At 39.3% G+C, this 14,859-nt stretch overlaps 1 protein-coding gene across 1 annotated transcript in view; it reads left to right on the forward strand.

Annotated features, from left to right (window-relative positions):
* The window catches only part of LOC144372815 (SH3 domain-containing kinase-binding protein 1-like), a gene marked incomplete at its 3' end in the record, with an annotated part of 150,745 nt that overhangs the window by 86,491 nt on the left and 49,395 nt on the right, over positions 1-14,859 (forward strand). Inside the window, exon 4 of the mRNA XM_078036057.1 lies at positions 5,356-5,450. Coding sequence (XP_077892183.1) covers positions 5,356-5,450 — 95 coding nt within the window. The remainder of the gene's footprint in view (positions 1-5,355; positions 5,451-14,859) is intronic.

Below are 14,859 nucleotides of genomic sequence, written 5' to 3' on the forward strand. Positions count from 1 at the left end.
TGAAAAAAAAATTTGCCTGGATGGATTGACATGCATCTTTTATTGGTCGCTTGGGGTGACTAGTCATCCATTTGCTGCAGAACTTTAATAGTTCCAGGTGTGTGTGTGTGTGTGTGTGTGTGTGTGTGTGTGTGTGTGTGTGTGTGTAGGGGGGTGTTATATGTTATATGGTATGTTCAGTGTATTTCCTTTCTAAAACCTGAAAAATTCTGTCCCCAGGGGTTTTGTATAAGGGATTACAAAGTAATAATGTCTCAGATAACAGTTGAATGGGAGAAATTCTGATTATGATGTTGGTGAAATTAAATATCACTGAACTTGATACTCTTGTTCTTGTGACCCAAAGAAAAAGAAAACACTATTTCCAGGTGTATCCTTATGCTTTCCACCATTGCTGATGGCTCTGGAAGGCTTCCTACTAGACTCTGAATGTGGCACATGGAACTTTGATCTTTGTATCCCAAAGCTGACTGAGCTCAGAGAATTCTTCTGGATTTAATGTTATGTCCTTTGTGTGTATGTTCAACTTGTTAATTATTTATTCTGCTTATAGTTTAAGCTGAGGGATTTTTTTTTCTTGTTGAACTTTTTATTGACTAGATCATAAAATCACTTAAAAGGAATTATGTGATATGGGCATGTGAGTTCAATTCCTTCAACCATCTTTATAATATCATGTAAATTTCTAAGTCTAGAGATTTGAAATAATGATTTGGGAGGGTGTGAATCATGACAGAATTTCTTGGTGATTTTTAATTGAGCAAATTTCTTAAAATTTGAAAGCTGATAATCAGTACAGGGGCTCTTGATCTGAGACTTAGGTAATGTCATCAGGATCCTTGTACCTTTTTATACTATATACATTTTCTCCATTCATTGTATAGTTTGTTGTGTTTTGTTCCTGAAAAGAGATAGTCATTTCTTTTTATAAAATTCTAAAGGACTCTAAGACAAAAAAAAAAGCTATAGAACTAATTCAGGATTTCAGTCTTATGTTAATTCATTAGTATTTTAAAATCTTCCTAAGGAAAAAAAAGAGACAATTGGCTCAGTCACCGGATAAATTGTGCCTTTTTTCTTTATGTGTGCCTATGAATTCATTCCTGTTTGATCCAAGGCTAATTAAATCCATCAAATTGATGAATAGATGGAAAATTCCTGCCTCCAAAAATTAATTTCATTACCTTCTCAATTTCTGGCCCCTATTCATAATCTTTATTATAATCTTTCCACATCCAAAATTGATTTGGGATTGTATTCTTAAGATATACCAAATGCTTCCTCTTTTGTGAACTCTGTCCTGCGTGTAATCTTGCATTTCTCTGAAACACAACAATATAACATAATCAGTTTATGTATGTGTTCATCTCTTTTTGTCACTCCCCTTCCCTTACTTTTCTCTAGGCATTAAATTGTCAATTCCATGCAAGGACAGGAGGGAGTGGCAGGGCTTACTCATATATCACAGGCTCAAGAGCTCACAGTATCTTCTTGGCGGTGGTTCAGTAAATATTTGAATTGAAACAGGAAACATATATTATGAAACTACAATCACAATATTGGAGTTAATAAACTTTCATGTTTACATTTATTTTTGATAACTTGTATGAGGAACTTAGTTATTGCCCAGTGTGCTTGTTGGAGCCCCCAGAGCATCATTGACATGCTTTGGGGGACCTGAGTGGGAGATGGTACAGTCCTACTCTCTTTTTTCCCATATTTTTATTGGTATATTATAGTTGTACATAATGGTGGGATTTGTTGTTACATTTTCATTCATGTACACAAGATAACAATATGATTTGACCAATATTATTCCCCAGTACTTCTCCTTTCCTTTCCTTTTTCCCTCCCTCTGGTCCCTTTCCTCTATTCTATTGCTCTCCCTTGGGTTTTCATGAGATTTCCCCCACCACCTTTCTTTTCCTTTTTCCTCTCTAGCTTTCAAATGTAAGAGAAAACATACAACCCTTGACTTTCTGAGATTAACTTATTTCACTTAACATAATGTTCTCAAGTTCCATCTGTTTTCTTGCGTGTAACATAATTTCATTCTTCTTTATGGTTCAGCTATAAAGAACTAATCAGAGCAGCTCTTTATTAGTTGTTTAATATTTGAGGTCTGGAGGGAGATTTAATGTGCTAAAAGTGTTCTGCTAAAATTGACCAAACCCTCCTCTTGTCCCTCTGTGGCTGATCCCTGATTTTATACCTGAGGACAATGTATGACTGCATGGGTCATGTGCTCCAGAAGGTCCATGGGGATGGAACCCAGTCCTGAGTGTCCTAATTCCTGGCCCAGAATCCTCTTCTCCTACTTTCTGCCCCTCAGAAATACTTTATAGGAATCATTTGAGAATCAAGAAATGAGAGTTCTGTGGGGTTCTAGGGATGCAAAGAGGGGCAAGACATGCAGCAGCAACTTGCTTCATGGAGAGTGGTAGTAGGTAGTAGGTAGTAGCCACTAGCAGTACTATCTCCTCCTTTTATCTAAAAATGAAACTTTCTAGATAATTCTCTGTCTAATGCCTCTCACACAAAACAACATAGCTGTGGGGTAGAAGTGTTCCAAACTACAATATGGTGATGGTCACACAACTGCATAAATATTTCAAAACACACCAAACTGTGTAGTTAAAATGGATGCATTTTATGGCATTTAAATTGTCCTTCATTAAAACTGTTTTTCAGTAAAGCAGGAGACACCTACCCTTCTTAGCTTATAGGGAAACTGTAAGCATAAAGCAAAGTGGCCCTGTGAAACATTTTAAAAGCATGTTAGCACTTGGCAGTATTTTCCCACTGTTACTACCAGTCAATTCCACAGCCATTTATCGATCCTCATAGGCACCAAAACATAGGAAAAGGATGACAGAGATACATAGGAAGAGCCTTATATATAATATAATGCCAAGTATTTTGAAAGTGTGAACTGGAAATTTCTCTCCTCTTCTATGGAGTTTCTTCATGTCAGGGTGCCTTCTGCTTTGAATAGTGAATACCTACCCAACCCCAAAGTTGTGGTAAACAATCAGTTTATTTATTTTTTGTTAGTTGTAGTTGGACACAATACCTTTATTTTATTTACTTATTTTTATGTGGTGCTGAGGATCGAACCCAGCACCTCGCATGTGCTAGGCATGTGCTAGGTGAGCACTCTACCGCTGAGCCACAACCCAGCAACAATCAGTTTATTAAGTCCTCTAACAAGAGATCCAGAGACAGGTCCCCTGAAGCTGGTGCATTTGAAAGACATCTCAGCAGTGTCAGAGCTCAGTGTCAAATTCTTGGCTTTCTTCTCACAATTGAAGCATGATTGCAACAGAGCAAACATTGCCCTGCCTTCCAACAAAGATAAAACAATGTTTAAAGCAAAAAGGCAGAGGCAGCTATTTCCAAGTCTTTTTTCCCTCTTTTAACCAGGAAACAAAATCTAATCGCCCCACCCCAAGCAGAGTATCTCTCACATTTCATTGGCTGTAAGTAGATCACATGTCTAACCCTAGATCAATCACCAAGAAAGGCAAGTGAGGTTAAAATTACTTGCCTGGACAGATTTTACTCTTCCCTAGAGCTGTGGAAGGCTTCTCCATTCCAGAATATAATGCCTGAATGAATTAGGCTTCTGTGAACCAGGAAGTGGGCTGCTAACTTTTTTGACTGAAAGGAATAAAGTATGACCTGTCCCTTCTTTCTTTGTTGTCCATGGGCATCTGATAATTCTTTGTGAGATGTCCCCTGATTTCCATCCAAAGAATTACTGTTAAAGCAAGGACCCTGCAGGGCAGTTCTTTGGTAATACTGTATGTGTTTGTGTTGTTTTAAGTTTTGAGGTCAGGTAGTCATATTTCACAAGCACAGTCAATAGGAAAAGAACATTTGACCAATTCAGATAAGGGAAGCTTTTGCTACTCCTAATCAAAAAGAGATGGAACATTTGTAACTATGTGGGTTTAGGAAAATGGTCGTGATGGGATTTAGAATTAGTGTCCCTCAATACAGGTTAATGAGCAAAAGCCATCGTAAGTCCAGGGTTCAACATGAGGATAGGGAATATGACTGATATCTTTAAGCCACTGCACAGAAAACAAAGACATCTGCAAAGAACTAAGTGATCCCTTCTCCTTCTCCCTTTCCTTTTCCTCTCTCTTCCCCTCGCCCTCTGTCTCTCCTTTCCCTTCCTTTTTCCTCTCCCTCTTTGTCATAACTCAACCATAGACCACAGTGTGTCTGTATTATGGATTTTAAATTGCATTTATTTTATGTATCATTATCTTTGATTGATGAGATGTTCACCAAAATAAAGAACTGCATTTCAGTGACATAAAGTATAAAAGGGACAGTATAATTGATACTTATGTATATAGCTTTAGGTTATTATCTATCTGCAGGAACTGGCCTAAGCCTTGGGAAATATCTAAGGATATTCAAAGCCATTAGACTTATTGACTCTGGTCAAGAATAATAAATGCCTGTTCTAGTAGATACTAGTTCTTGAATTTTTCTTTCTAACTCTTGTCCTAAGTCATAAAAGCTGAGTTTTCTAAGTCTTCACTTCTCAAATCCCCTACACATGTTTTCATTGTCTTTACCAGTGCTTTCAGGTATAATATGATGTCAGACAAATTTCCAAAAGCATATAATTCAGGACATACTTGAATTGATTTTGAGTGGCCTTAGTATTTTTCCCTCTTTGAGGATTATGTGTTTCCTGGCTAATCAACAGTCCCATCAGTGAATAAGCAGGTTCCCACATAGAGACCATGGGATGTATTGGAACAGGTTCATCCCTTCCCACACATATATGCATAAAGAATATTCTGTCAGCATTCATTGGCTGTTGTGGTTGACACACATACACATACAAATATATCAACATTTATCTCTTAAGACATACCATAATGATGTAATTTTTCATTGTTCTATGTACCATGTTGGCTTTATATAATATATAAATATCCTTTTTCTGATTTTGTAATGTGTGAAAGAAGGCAATAGGACAACATGTAAGCTTTTTGCTCTCTGTAGATGTGTGCTTATGCATGCACCTAAAGAGTTTAAAAAATGGTACACATCTGTTTTCCTGAAACCAAGAATGACTTTTTGCTTTCTTTCCTGCAAAGTAGCCAGTGGCAGTTCACAATCTGTGAGGGGAAGAATGCAGAGAATAAATATGAAGCCTACAATGAACACTCTTCGGGAATTTTCTTAGGGTGGCGCTAGCTTTATGCAGTTGTAGTAGCCTACCTATTAAGTGTGCCTTTCTCTGATGTTAATGTGACAGAGAGCGCCTTCTCCTGGGGCAGCTCATTAGATAAAACACCTTAAAGGTTGTGTTTTCTTTTCTTCTTACAGGCAAAGATTACTGCAAAGTAATATTTCCATATGAGGCACAGAATGACGATGAATTGACAATCAAAGAAGGAGATATAGTAACTCTCATCAATAAGGTAAATGAAGGTTCTCTCTTGCCTTCTAAACTGTGGAGTGTTTTGGTGTGTCCATGGAATAATACAAAGTTTTGCTTTAGCCTTTGAAGCTCCTAGTTTTCATGATCCTGACCTTGGGAGAAAGAATTTGTATTTTTTCCTTTGATCAGATTAAGTCTAGGTGAATGAATGAACTTGAGAATAGAATGGGTTTCTGTTTGCCTTAGGACCAGTTGTAGATTTGCACGGCCCTGTAGAAAAAGTCTGTCCCAGAAGGAATAGCTCAGGAAGCAGCCTGCTTGGCTATAGGTTTTGCCCTCTACAGCAGCTGGGCTGCAAAGCTCTGCGTCATGAAGGACCCAAGAGGGGCTTTAAAAAGACTGGTCATGCCTCACAGGCAGAAAACCCTTAAAGAATGTTTGCTTTACAGATTAAAGACAGGTAAAGTGCCTGAGAGAATTTTGCTTGTCTTGTTTGGACTAAGAAGGTTGGACAATTTTATTATCATTACAGCCAGAGCCCTGTAAACACCAGGAGAGCTATAAAATCCGAGTGAAGCCATGCGGTTTGCCGGGTCTTGACCACATACCATTTCTGCATTCATACAGCACTCCTCACTAAGTCACTAGTTGAGTCATATTATTCAAGTGATTCCTAGAACTCTTTGGTCTTTTCTCTGATGTACAGAGTTTTATGATGGTCAGTGGGATTTGCCTTTATGATTAAGGTCAGCTACTTCTAGGAAATAGCTTTGGAGATTGTGTTTGAAGAGCCTATTCCAAAAATGCGAGGGAATCGAGGATCCCAGAGGTTAAGTAGCTTGCCAAAGGTCAGATGTATTTTAGGGGAAGAGCTGGTCCTTTCAAGGACTCAGTATCAAAGTGGAGCTTTGCAGACACCTATCTGGAATAGCAAAATTATTCCATTTTGCAGATTACCTAAAAACTCGTCCATCTTTTTACCTGTGAAATATTCTACCCTTAAGTTATTTCAGTATAGTTCTGTGGGTGTTGAATGTGGCAGGAGGAAATGAGAGGAGGGGAAGATGCTTGCCTTGCTGTTAGTTCCTTTCTGCAAGTGAAGCAGGAACAGTTCTTCCTTTTTTTTTTAACCACCCCTCCCCTCATCCTTCTGCTGGCCTCCTTTGGGCTGCTCTCTTATGCATTGTGCATTCCTGTTTTTAATCAGACCTGTAACCAAACAAACAGGATAAGGAAGTTGTTAAACAGGCATGAAGCATAATACAAATGCTTTAATAATTAGCACCAATAATTGATTTTAGTAATACAGGGAAAGGGATGGAGTGTTCCCCCACCCCCCATAATGATAAAGCAACCAGAGAATTAAATAGATGCCATTTTTTGAAGGCAGGTGGGGCTCATTGCCCTATTTTTGTTTTGTTTTTAGAGGAGGGGATAGCCCCCCCCCCATTTTTTTCTTGGTACTGGGGATTGAACCCAGAGGTGCTTATCCACTAAGCTACATCCCAGCTCTTTTTTATACTTTATTTAGAGACAGGGCCTCACTAAGTGCTGAGTCTGGCTATGAACTCAAAATCCTCCTGTCTCAGCCTTCCAAACTGCTGGGATTACAGACATGTGCCACCATGCCCAACCCAGTCTGCTCTTTTTTATTCTTCTTTTTAATTTTAAATCTGTTGTGCCCATAAAATTTAATAGGGTTTGAGAAAAGAAAAAAACACCATGGTTAATCTCTTACCTGAACATGTTGATTTGTATCTTAACACATCATAACCCAGTCCTTCCTTGCCATTTGAGTCCATGTCATGATGAGAACATATTCATCTTCTTTTTTTTTTTTGTACCAGGGATTGAACCTAGGGCACTTAACCATTGAGCAACATTCCTAGCCCTTTTTTGTAGTTTATTTAGAGAGAGGGTCTCACTAAGTTGGTTAGGGCCTCTCAAAGTGGCTAAGGCTGGATTTAAACTTGTGATCCTCATGCCTCAGCCTCCAGAGCTATTGGGATTACAGGTATGCATCACCACACCCAACAAGAACATATTCATCTTGATGATTTTGTCCTTAACCTCATAGTTTAAGATCCAGTCTGAGGGCTGGGGTTGTGGCTCAGCGGTAGAGCGCTTGCCTAGCACATGTGAGGCCCTGGGTTCGATCCTCAGCACCACATAATAAAATAAAGGTATTGTGTCCAACTACAACAACAAAAAATAAATATTTAAAAAATAAAGATCTAGTCTGATAAAAGGAATCAGATTTTTCCGAAGACCTTGCGGGGAACATCTACCAGTCTAAGTCACCCAGTAGGGAAACATGAATAGGCCAGAGTAGCAGGCTACTTTCAAGAGTATCCAGAGGGTTGTTGCATCCCATTTCTCTGCTTTCATTGATTTTATTTAATGTATTCAGAAGGAGTTTGATACTACATTTGCAAAATGTGCTGCTGTCATCTCCTGTGTACACTTAGTCCCTCAACCTGACTTACACACTGGTCCTAGAGTGCATGTATTGTTTTGACACTTGGTCCCCTGGTTATACACTGCCCCCTCCCCCAAGCTGTTTACCGGTATCCCTGCCCCTTCCTGTCCATGTAGACACAGCCCAGGCCTGTAGGCCCAATAAGCAGTGGTCCAGCCTCCTTCTCTGTGCCTGGTCCAGAGGAAAGCCCTAGGGTGGTAAAGGATGCTTTTTCCAACTCCATTCATGCTCTATCTGCCTCATCAGTAGCACTTCAGCCCCTTCTTCTTGTCATCCTGTAACAATGCTGTGCTCACATGACCTCTGTGCACCAACCAATCTTGGGTAGTTTCTCTTTCCTTTTTGGAAAAATCAAGACAATGATTGCTGACACTCCTTTCCTCAGGCATTCTGCCACAGTCCCTTTCTGGCCTTGGTCCTTGTGACTGTTCTGCAGGAACCTCCTGTGTCCCCATCCTGCTCTTGTGTCCTCAGAAATCTGATCCTAAAAAGCATGTGTGTTCCTGCTTCCTGGGCTGTCCTCTGCCTACCTGCTGAACTGTCTCTTTGAGAGCTAATAACAGCCAGTCTTCACTCATGTACTTGAGCCCATTTTGAGCTTATTTAACAAAAATTCCTAGTGTTCTAACATTATGTTTTTATTATTATTTTATATGATCTTCTGGGAAATCGGGTCTCTTGCGTCCTGTACTGGTGCAGGTTTTATTTTTATTCCCATAAAATTCCTGCCATCCTTGACCTAGCATTCTAGTTTGTCGGAAACGGCATGTTAAGATACAAGTCATGTAGGCTACCAGCTCAGAGAAACCAGGATTTGAATCTCAGCTCCATAGTTCCTGGCTGTGTGTTTTGGGGCTTGAAACTTAACCCCTCTGAGCCTCAGTGTCCTCAGCCATAGTGTAAAGGCCACAGAGCTGACTTCACAGGGCTGCTGTAGGGAATTACTAAGACACTATGTTCAAAACACCTCTTGCAGGAAGTATTCTGCCAGTGGTACCCATAAGCCTAAGAATTGTTAATTCAACTTCAACTGCTATTTCTTGGACTTCAGAGATGGGAATCAAGGGCTCTTGTGTCTGGGCTTAGCTGCTAGGGCTGGAGTACTATGACATTAAGTAGGTAAAAATGGTAGAGGGAGGGGGGAGAGAGAGAGAGAGAAGAAATCCACTTAAAATAATTAAGAATTCACAGTGGGTACAATTTTAGCAAGAATTTGGAAGGAAAACATGCCCTAAATATTTAGCTTGCTGAAAGCTGTAAAAATGGAGTCTGAGCCTATAACCCTGGCGACATTCTAGAATATACTTACTTCTTCCTCTAAATTCAGGAGTCACCCAGAAGTTAATTTAGATGATTATATACTATTATAAATACATTCACCCTGCTTTGTTTAATACGCATTTTTGGGCTACTCAGGATTCAACCCAGGGGTGCTCTGCCACTGGGCTACATCTCCAGACCATTTTATTTTTTATTTTAAGACAGGGTCTCACTAAATTTCTGAGGCTGTCCTGCGACTTGTGATCCTCCTGCCTCAGCCTCCCAAGTAACTGGTGTTACAGTCATACACCAGCGTGCCCGGCTTAATGTGCATTTTGATATGCGTATGTGTTGTACGTTTGAGTTTTGAGGTAAAAGACCTGAATTGCTGTTCTCTAAATTCAATTGCATTTGCTGTGAGATTCTCCATTGGCCTTGAATTCTGCTGATACTGCCTTTTGTAGTCAGTTGGGGTGGGTTTCCCTTTGTCCTGCTTTTCCATGCTGTGGCAGGAGTCACAGAGCTGGAGTTGCCCTCATATTTAGCCCTAGATTGTCAGTTCTTGTGGCTTTCTAGAAAATGAGTCAGACACCTTTAGTGGGAGTCTATAAGCCCTCTATGGTTCCTGAAATAATGTGCAAAGACCTAAACTATTTGTGTGTGTCCCTGAAAACTGAGATGTGGAGAGCTGAATGATTTGTTTTTTAGTTTATTTATAAAGAATTCTTGTGGATTTGGGAACATTTCCACTTGTGCGGAACACACCTGTGTTTAGCTTTTATTTCCAGTCACTCAAAAATAGCTCTTGCGTCTGTATTCCTGCCGCCCCCATCCCTGCCTTCCTGATTTGTGCTCAGAGGATGTTTGGGAAAGTTCAGAAGCCTCTGAGTCTGGTTTCAAAATAGAGAAGATCCCTGGAGGAGGACTCAGGGCTGCTTGGTGGGAGCCAGGTCAAGGCTTAGCTCTGAGACTGTCAGCCCTTAGAGGCTGTACTGAATGGGACCCTTGCCACTTGGGACAGAATGAGCCCAGATGTGGAGAGGCAGTATACCTTCTCTTGGTCAACAGCCTCCCAGCCTCAGAGCATTGGACCTTTGTTTATGGTCCTTTCTAACCAGGAGGAAGGAATTCCTATTGGCCCCTTTGTAAACAAAAATCTTTAGGTCTTGCTTATAAAATTATCTTCCTTGGTTAGCTGTGTCTTTGACTCTTAAAAATATGCACTACCCTTATGTCTTCCTTGTTACACGCTTGTTTGATAACATCAGGATCCATGCTTAGAAAGATTATAGTATTGACTAAAATCATGGAGTGATGGAAATGGAAGGAAGGGGATTGAGATGACATAATCTACCACCAATGTTCATGAAAGGGAAACAATAGATACACCCTAAGGAAGGAGTGGGACCCAGAGACTTACTAAAGATAGTTAGCAACACCTCTAATAGTCATTTTTCTTTGGACCTACACTGGGGATTGGACCTGTTCTACACTGGGGATTATTGGCAGCAATTTTAATTTGTACCCTGTTTTCTTCCCCTCTCAATGTTTCTGCATTCATTCATTCACTGATTTGCTAAAAGCGGTTTATGGTGTGCTAGGAGTTTATGCTGGATGCTTGGAATGCAGTGGTGAAACAAAAACTGCAAACTGAGAGGTTTGTCTTTTCCCAGTTCCAAATATTTGGAGTTAGTTACTCTGCTGTGGGGGCAGAGTAGAACTGAATGGTAAAACTCACCCAGCTTCTTTCATCTCTACCTCAACATGTTTTCCTCCCTCCTTTCCCAGATAATGGCTGAAAGTATTTAGCTGAATACTAACTAGATCTTCCCAGTGTAGGATTCTGGGTGCTGTCAACACAGCCCAGGTCCTTTGGCATCATCATTTTCTCTTCACAAGTATCTCAGGAGCTTAGCATCTTGCCTTTTCCTCACAACAGTGCTGGGGGGTCACATGGGACCATGAACGTTGTCTCCAGATCACAAAGGAGCAACAAGAGAGCCAGAGCACGGAAGCAGCTCTCTCAAAGGACTCCCAGCAAGTCTGTGGCAGAGCCAGGGCAGAGGTCTCCTGACTCCTTGTTTGAGTGCTTGTGGGACTTGAGAGCTGAGCAGGACATTGGATATTTGTAGTAGATGGGGCTCAGTCACTCCCAGAGGTGACTGTTATCCACTCTTTGAGACTTGCCTGTTGTTGCTGGATATCCAGGGCAACTGTTGGTGGAGTTTCCTTTCTAAATTAGTGACATTATCATTATTACTTGTAGAACAACATTAGCATGCCATTACCCCCATCCATTGGTTTGAGTCTTGCATTTTGAATGTCATGCTTCTTCTCCTTTTTATTTTATTTTTTTTTAGTTATATGTGAGAGTAGAATCCATTTTGACATAATTATAAAAGCATGGAATATATCTTCTTCTAATTCAGTCCCCAGTGCCTCTGTTTCTGCACGTTTATAATGCTTTCTACATCATCCATGACTTTCTGATTCCATGGTCACCTGCCCAGAAATGAAATGATACCCAATGAAAAGGAAATGACAAGCCCAGCCCAGGACTAAGTGCAGTTCTGTTTGTGCCTGAAGCCCCCCTCTCTCATGGCTGTTTTCCACATTCTTCCCATATCTAGTGTGTTTTACTTTCTTCTTTTCTTCAAGGCCCAGGTATCACTTAGGTTTCTGCTTGCTGTTACTATGACAAAAAAGAAAGGCAAGAGTCCTGAGCTACTTCCTAAGTCCTATGACTATATGTTTTTGTTTGTTTGTTTGTTTGTTTGTTCTCGTGTTTATTTCCCCTTCCTGCCTCTTTCTCATCAATTCATTGAAACATTTATGGGAAAAATATTTCAGACTTCCTTGCTTCCCACTCCCCAGGAAGTAAGGTTGCCTCCACCAAGAGAAGTGATTTGGGCATCTCAAGAAAGATCTTTAGCTTGGTATAAGAAAGCCAATTGGCTAGTTAGATTGCTGGCCTTGACCCCTTCTCTCTGAACTGCTGAAGCTTTTAGCAGAGCTAAAATGCTAGGATTAAATGTGGTTTCAAGGGTGAGGAGTAAATTAGCAGGTGTCACCCTGAATGTGATGACATGCTGACAGACCCATTAGAAGGACATGTTTTATGAGTGAATGAAAAAAGTTAAGCACAGGTCTGGGATCATCTCAGTTTGTACACATTTGAAAAATGTCAGTGTTCAGCAAATGAGTCATTTATGTCATAGAATGTGTTTCCTGCAGTATGGCCTGTCTTGTTAGACTGCATATGTCCTTATTCAATCGAGAAGTCACAATATAGCTCCTCCTCAAGGGATTAGAAGCCCAAGGGATTACAGTTGGCTGCTGGTTTGTCTTCCTCTTAAAAGCAGCCAAGATACTGTGGTAGGAAAGAAAAACATGACATCCTGAGTGCATTTGATTAGAACTCTTCTTCACCAAGCTTGTTTACTTTCACAAACACACGATTTTGAATTAGATGAAGATGGTAAATATAGGGCCTGAGATGGGAAGAAATTTCTTTTTACTTTAACAGTAGATAGTCAAAACAGTGCCATTCCAAAATTTTGATGCTCATTATTACAGAATTTTCCTTTGTATCATGGACAGATGAGTTTGCATTTGATGCAAATTCCTAGGTTCATGTGTCTCCACAAATTACATGACACTGTCTAAAGGGGCTGTTCTATATTTGTTCAGTCTTAATTGTCTTATTACTCCAGAGTGCTATGCTTAAGTAGCAGGGCATCAGTAATCCTGATGACAGCATCTTGAAGCATACCTCCCCGCCCACCACAACACACAGAAAATTCTGCAGGTATCTTAAGGAATTGGAGAAACTCCCCCTTTTTTTGTTTTCTATTTCCAACCTTTCTATTTGTATTATCCTAAGACAGGTCTTGTGAGGTTTAACTGAGATGTGTGGCTGAAAGTGCTTTAGAATCATCAAAGTTGAATCATTATTACTGCTATGATAAGTTATTATAAGAAGAAGAAAAAAAATGCCTGGTGACTTAATATTTTTTCTTAGTGTATTGAACTGTCCTTAAATTAATGTCAGTACTTTCCCTGAAATTCTTTTTCATTATTTATTTTAACTTTTCTTAGGATACAAGTCATTTGTTATAGTTGTATGGCCCCTGTCTTATTAAGTATCTCAAAGCTCTTTACATTCCCATACATATTTTATTAAAACATGTTTTCTGAGATCAAAAGTGGCATGGAATATGCTTTTCAGTAATGTATTAAAATTTTAAAATACTTACTCTTGGAAAAAAATTAAAACAAAAAAAAAGATAAATACAATGAAAATTCTAAATTACCCATGACCTTACTACCTTCTCATACCTTAATATTTTAGCAGATATTCTTTCAGACTTTGCCTATACATGCACATAACTACAGTTTAAAGTAAAAATAAGATCATATTATTCACCCTTATTGTCCAGAATATATCATGATTATTTTTGGCAACATACTAACAAGTCCTTAGTGTCCTAATGTATGGAGGGAATACTATGATCTTTTTTATATTTACCTATTTCATTTTTCTCTATTTTAGGCCATTTTTCACACAATCATCACCTTGCCCATATAAGTCTTGATGCCCATAATTATTTCTGTTATTGTCTATGAACTGTGTAACCTTGGTCAGGTTGCCCATCGTTCTGTGCCTCAGTTTCCACATCTGTGAAATGGGGTAATAATAACACCTATCTCCGGGTGTTGTAAAGATTAAATGAATTAAAGCAGGTATTATGGATTGAATGTGTCCGTCAAAGTTCATATGTGGGAAACTTAATTTCCAGTGCAACAGTGTTGGGATGTGGGACCTTTAAGAGGTAATTAGGTCAAGAGGGTTCTGCTCTCATAAATGGGTTACCAGTATTATCATGGGAATGGGTACATTATTGCCAGAGTATGTTCTGGCAATCCTGAAAGCGTAAGTTTGGCCCCTTTCCCCTTTCTTTTATGCATGCTTTCTTGCCTTTCCACCTTCCACCATGGAATGATGCAGATACAGGCCTCTTGACCTTGGAAGCCTCCAGAACTATAAGAAACAAATCTGTGTTTTATAAATTACTCAGTCTTGGATATTCTATTATAGCATCACAAAACAGACTAAGACAGTAGGTAAAGCACTTAGAAAACCTGGCTCATAAAAAGTGCTATATGAATGTTAGTTGTTATTATTTCCTGAAGATAAAATTGCCAAATGTGCTACTGCATCACTGCATTTTGAGGGCATTTAAATGATGTTCTGAAAGACTGTGCCAGTTTAGTCTCCCCACAGGAGCATATGAGAATGTGTTTCCCAACCATTCTCATACCTGAATATTTTCCTCCTTTTCAGTCTCTGCTAATATGATTTAATCTCTGCTAATTCTGCATTTTAGAAAGAACCAAATTTGAAAAATTAATGCATCATTTTCCAATTGATTTTTATAAAAATATCCCATATTCATGTCCTTAACCTGTCATTCTTTATATTACAAACATTTTTTTCTTAGTTTGTGACTCACAGAGATATTCAAGAAAAAAAGCCATTTAAACCATTTAGTCTTAAAATTTCTTCATTTCATAGTTAACTGTATAGTGCGGCAAGATCCATCCTTTCAAGAATAGCTTTACTTAAGGCTTTTTATTTTAGTCCTAGTTGGAAAGGGTAGCCGGCTATTAAATGCATTCCTTTTCTGCCTTCCTCAGGGCTTTCAGAGGT

Source organism: Ictidomys tridecemlineatus, unplaced genomic scaffold, assembly GCF_052094955.1.
Source record: "Ictidomys tridecemlineatus isolate mIctTri1 unplaced genomic scaffold, mIctTri1.hap1 Scaffold_165, whole genome shotgun sequence".
NCBI lineage: Eukaryota > Metazoa > Chordata > Mammalia > Rodentia > Sciuridae > Ictidomys > Ictidomys tridecemlineatus.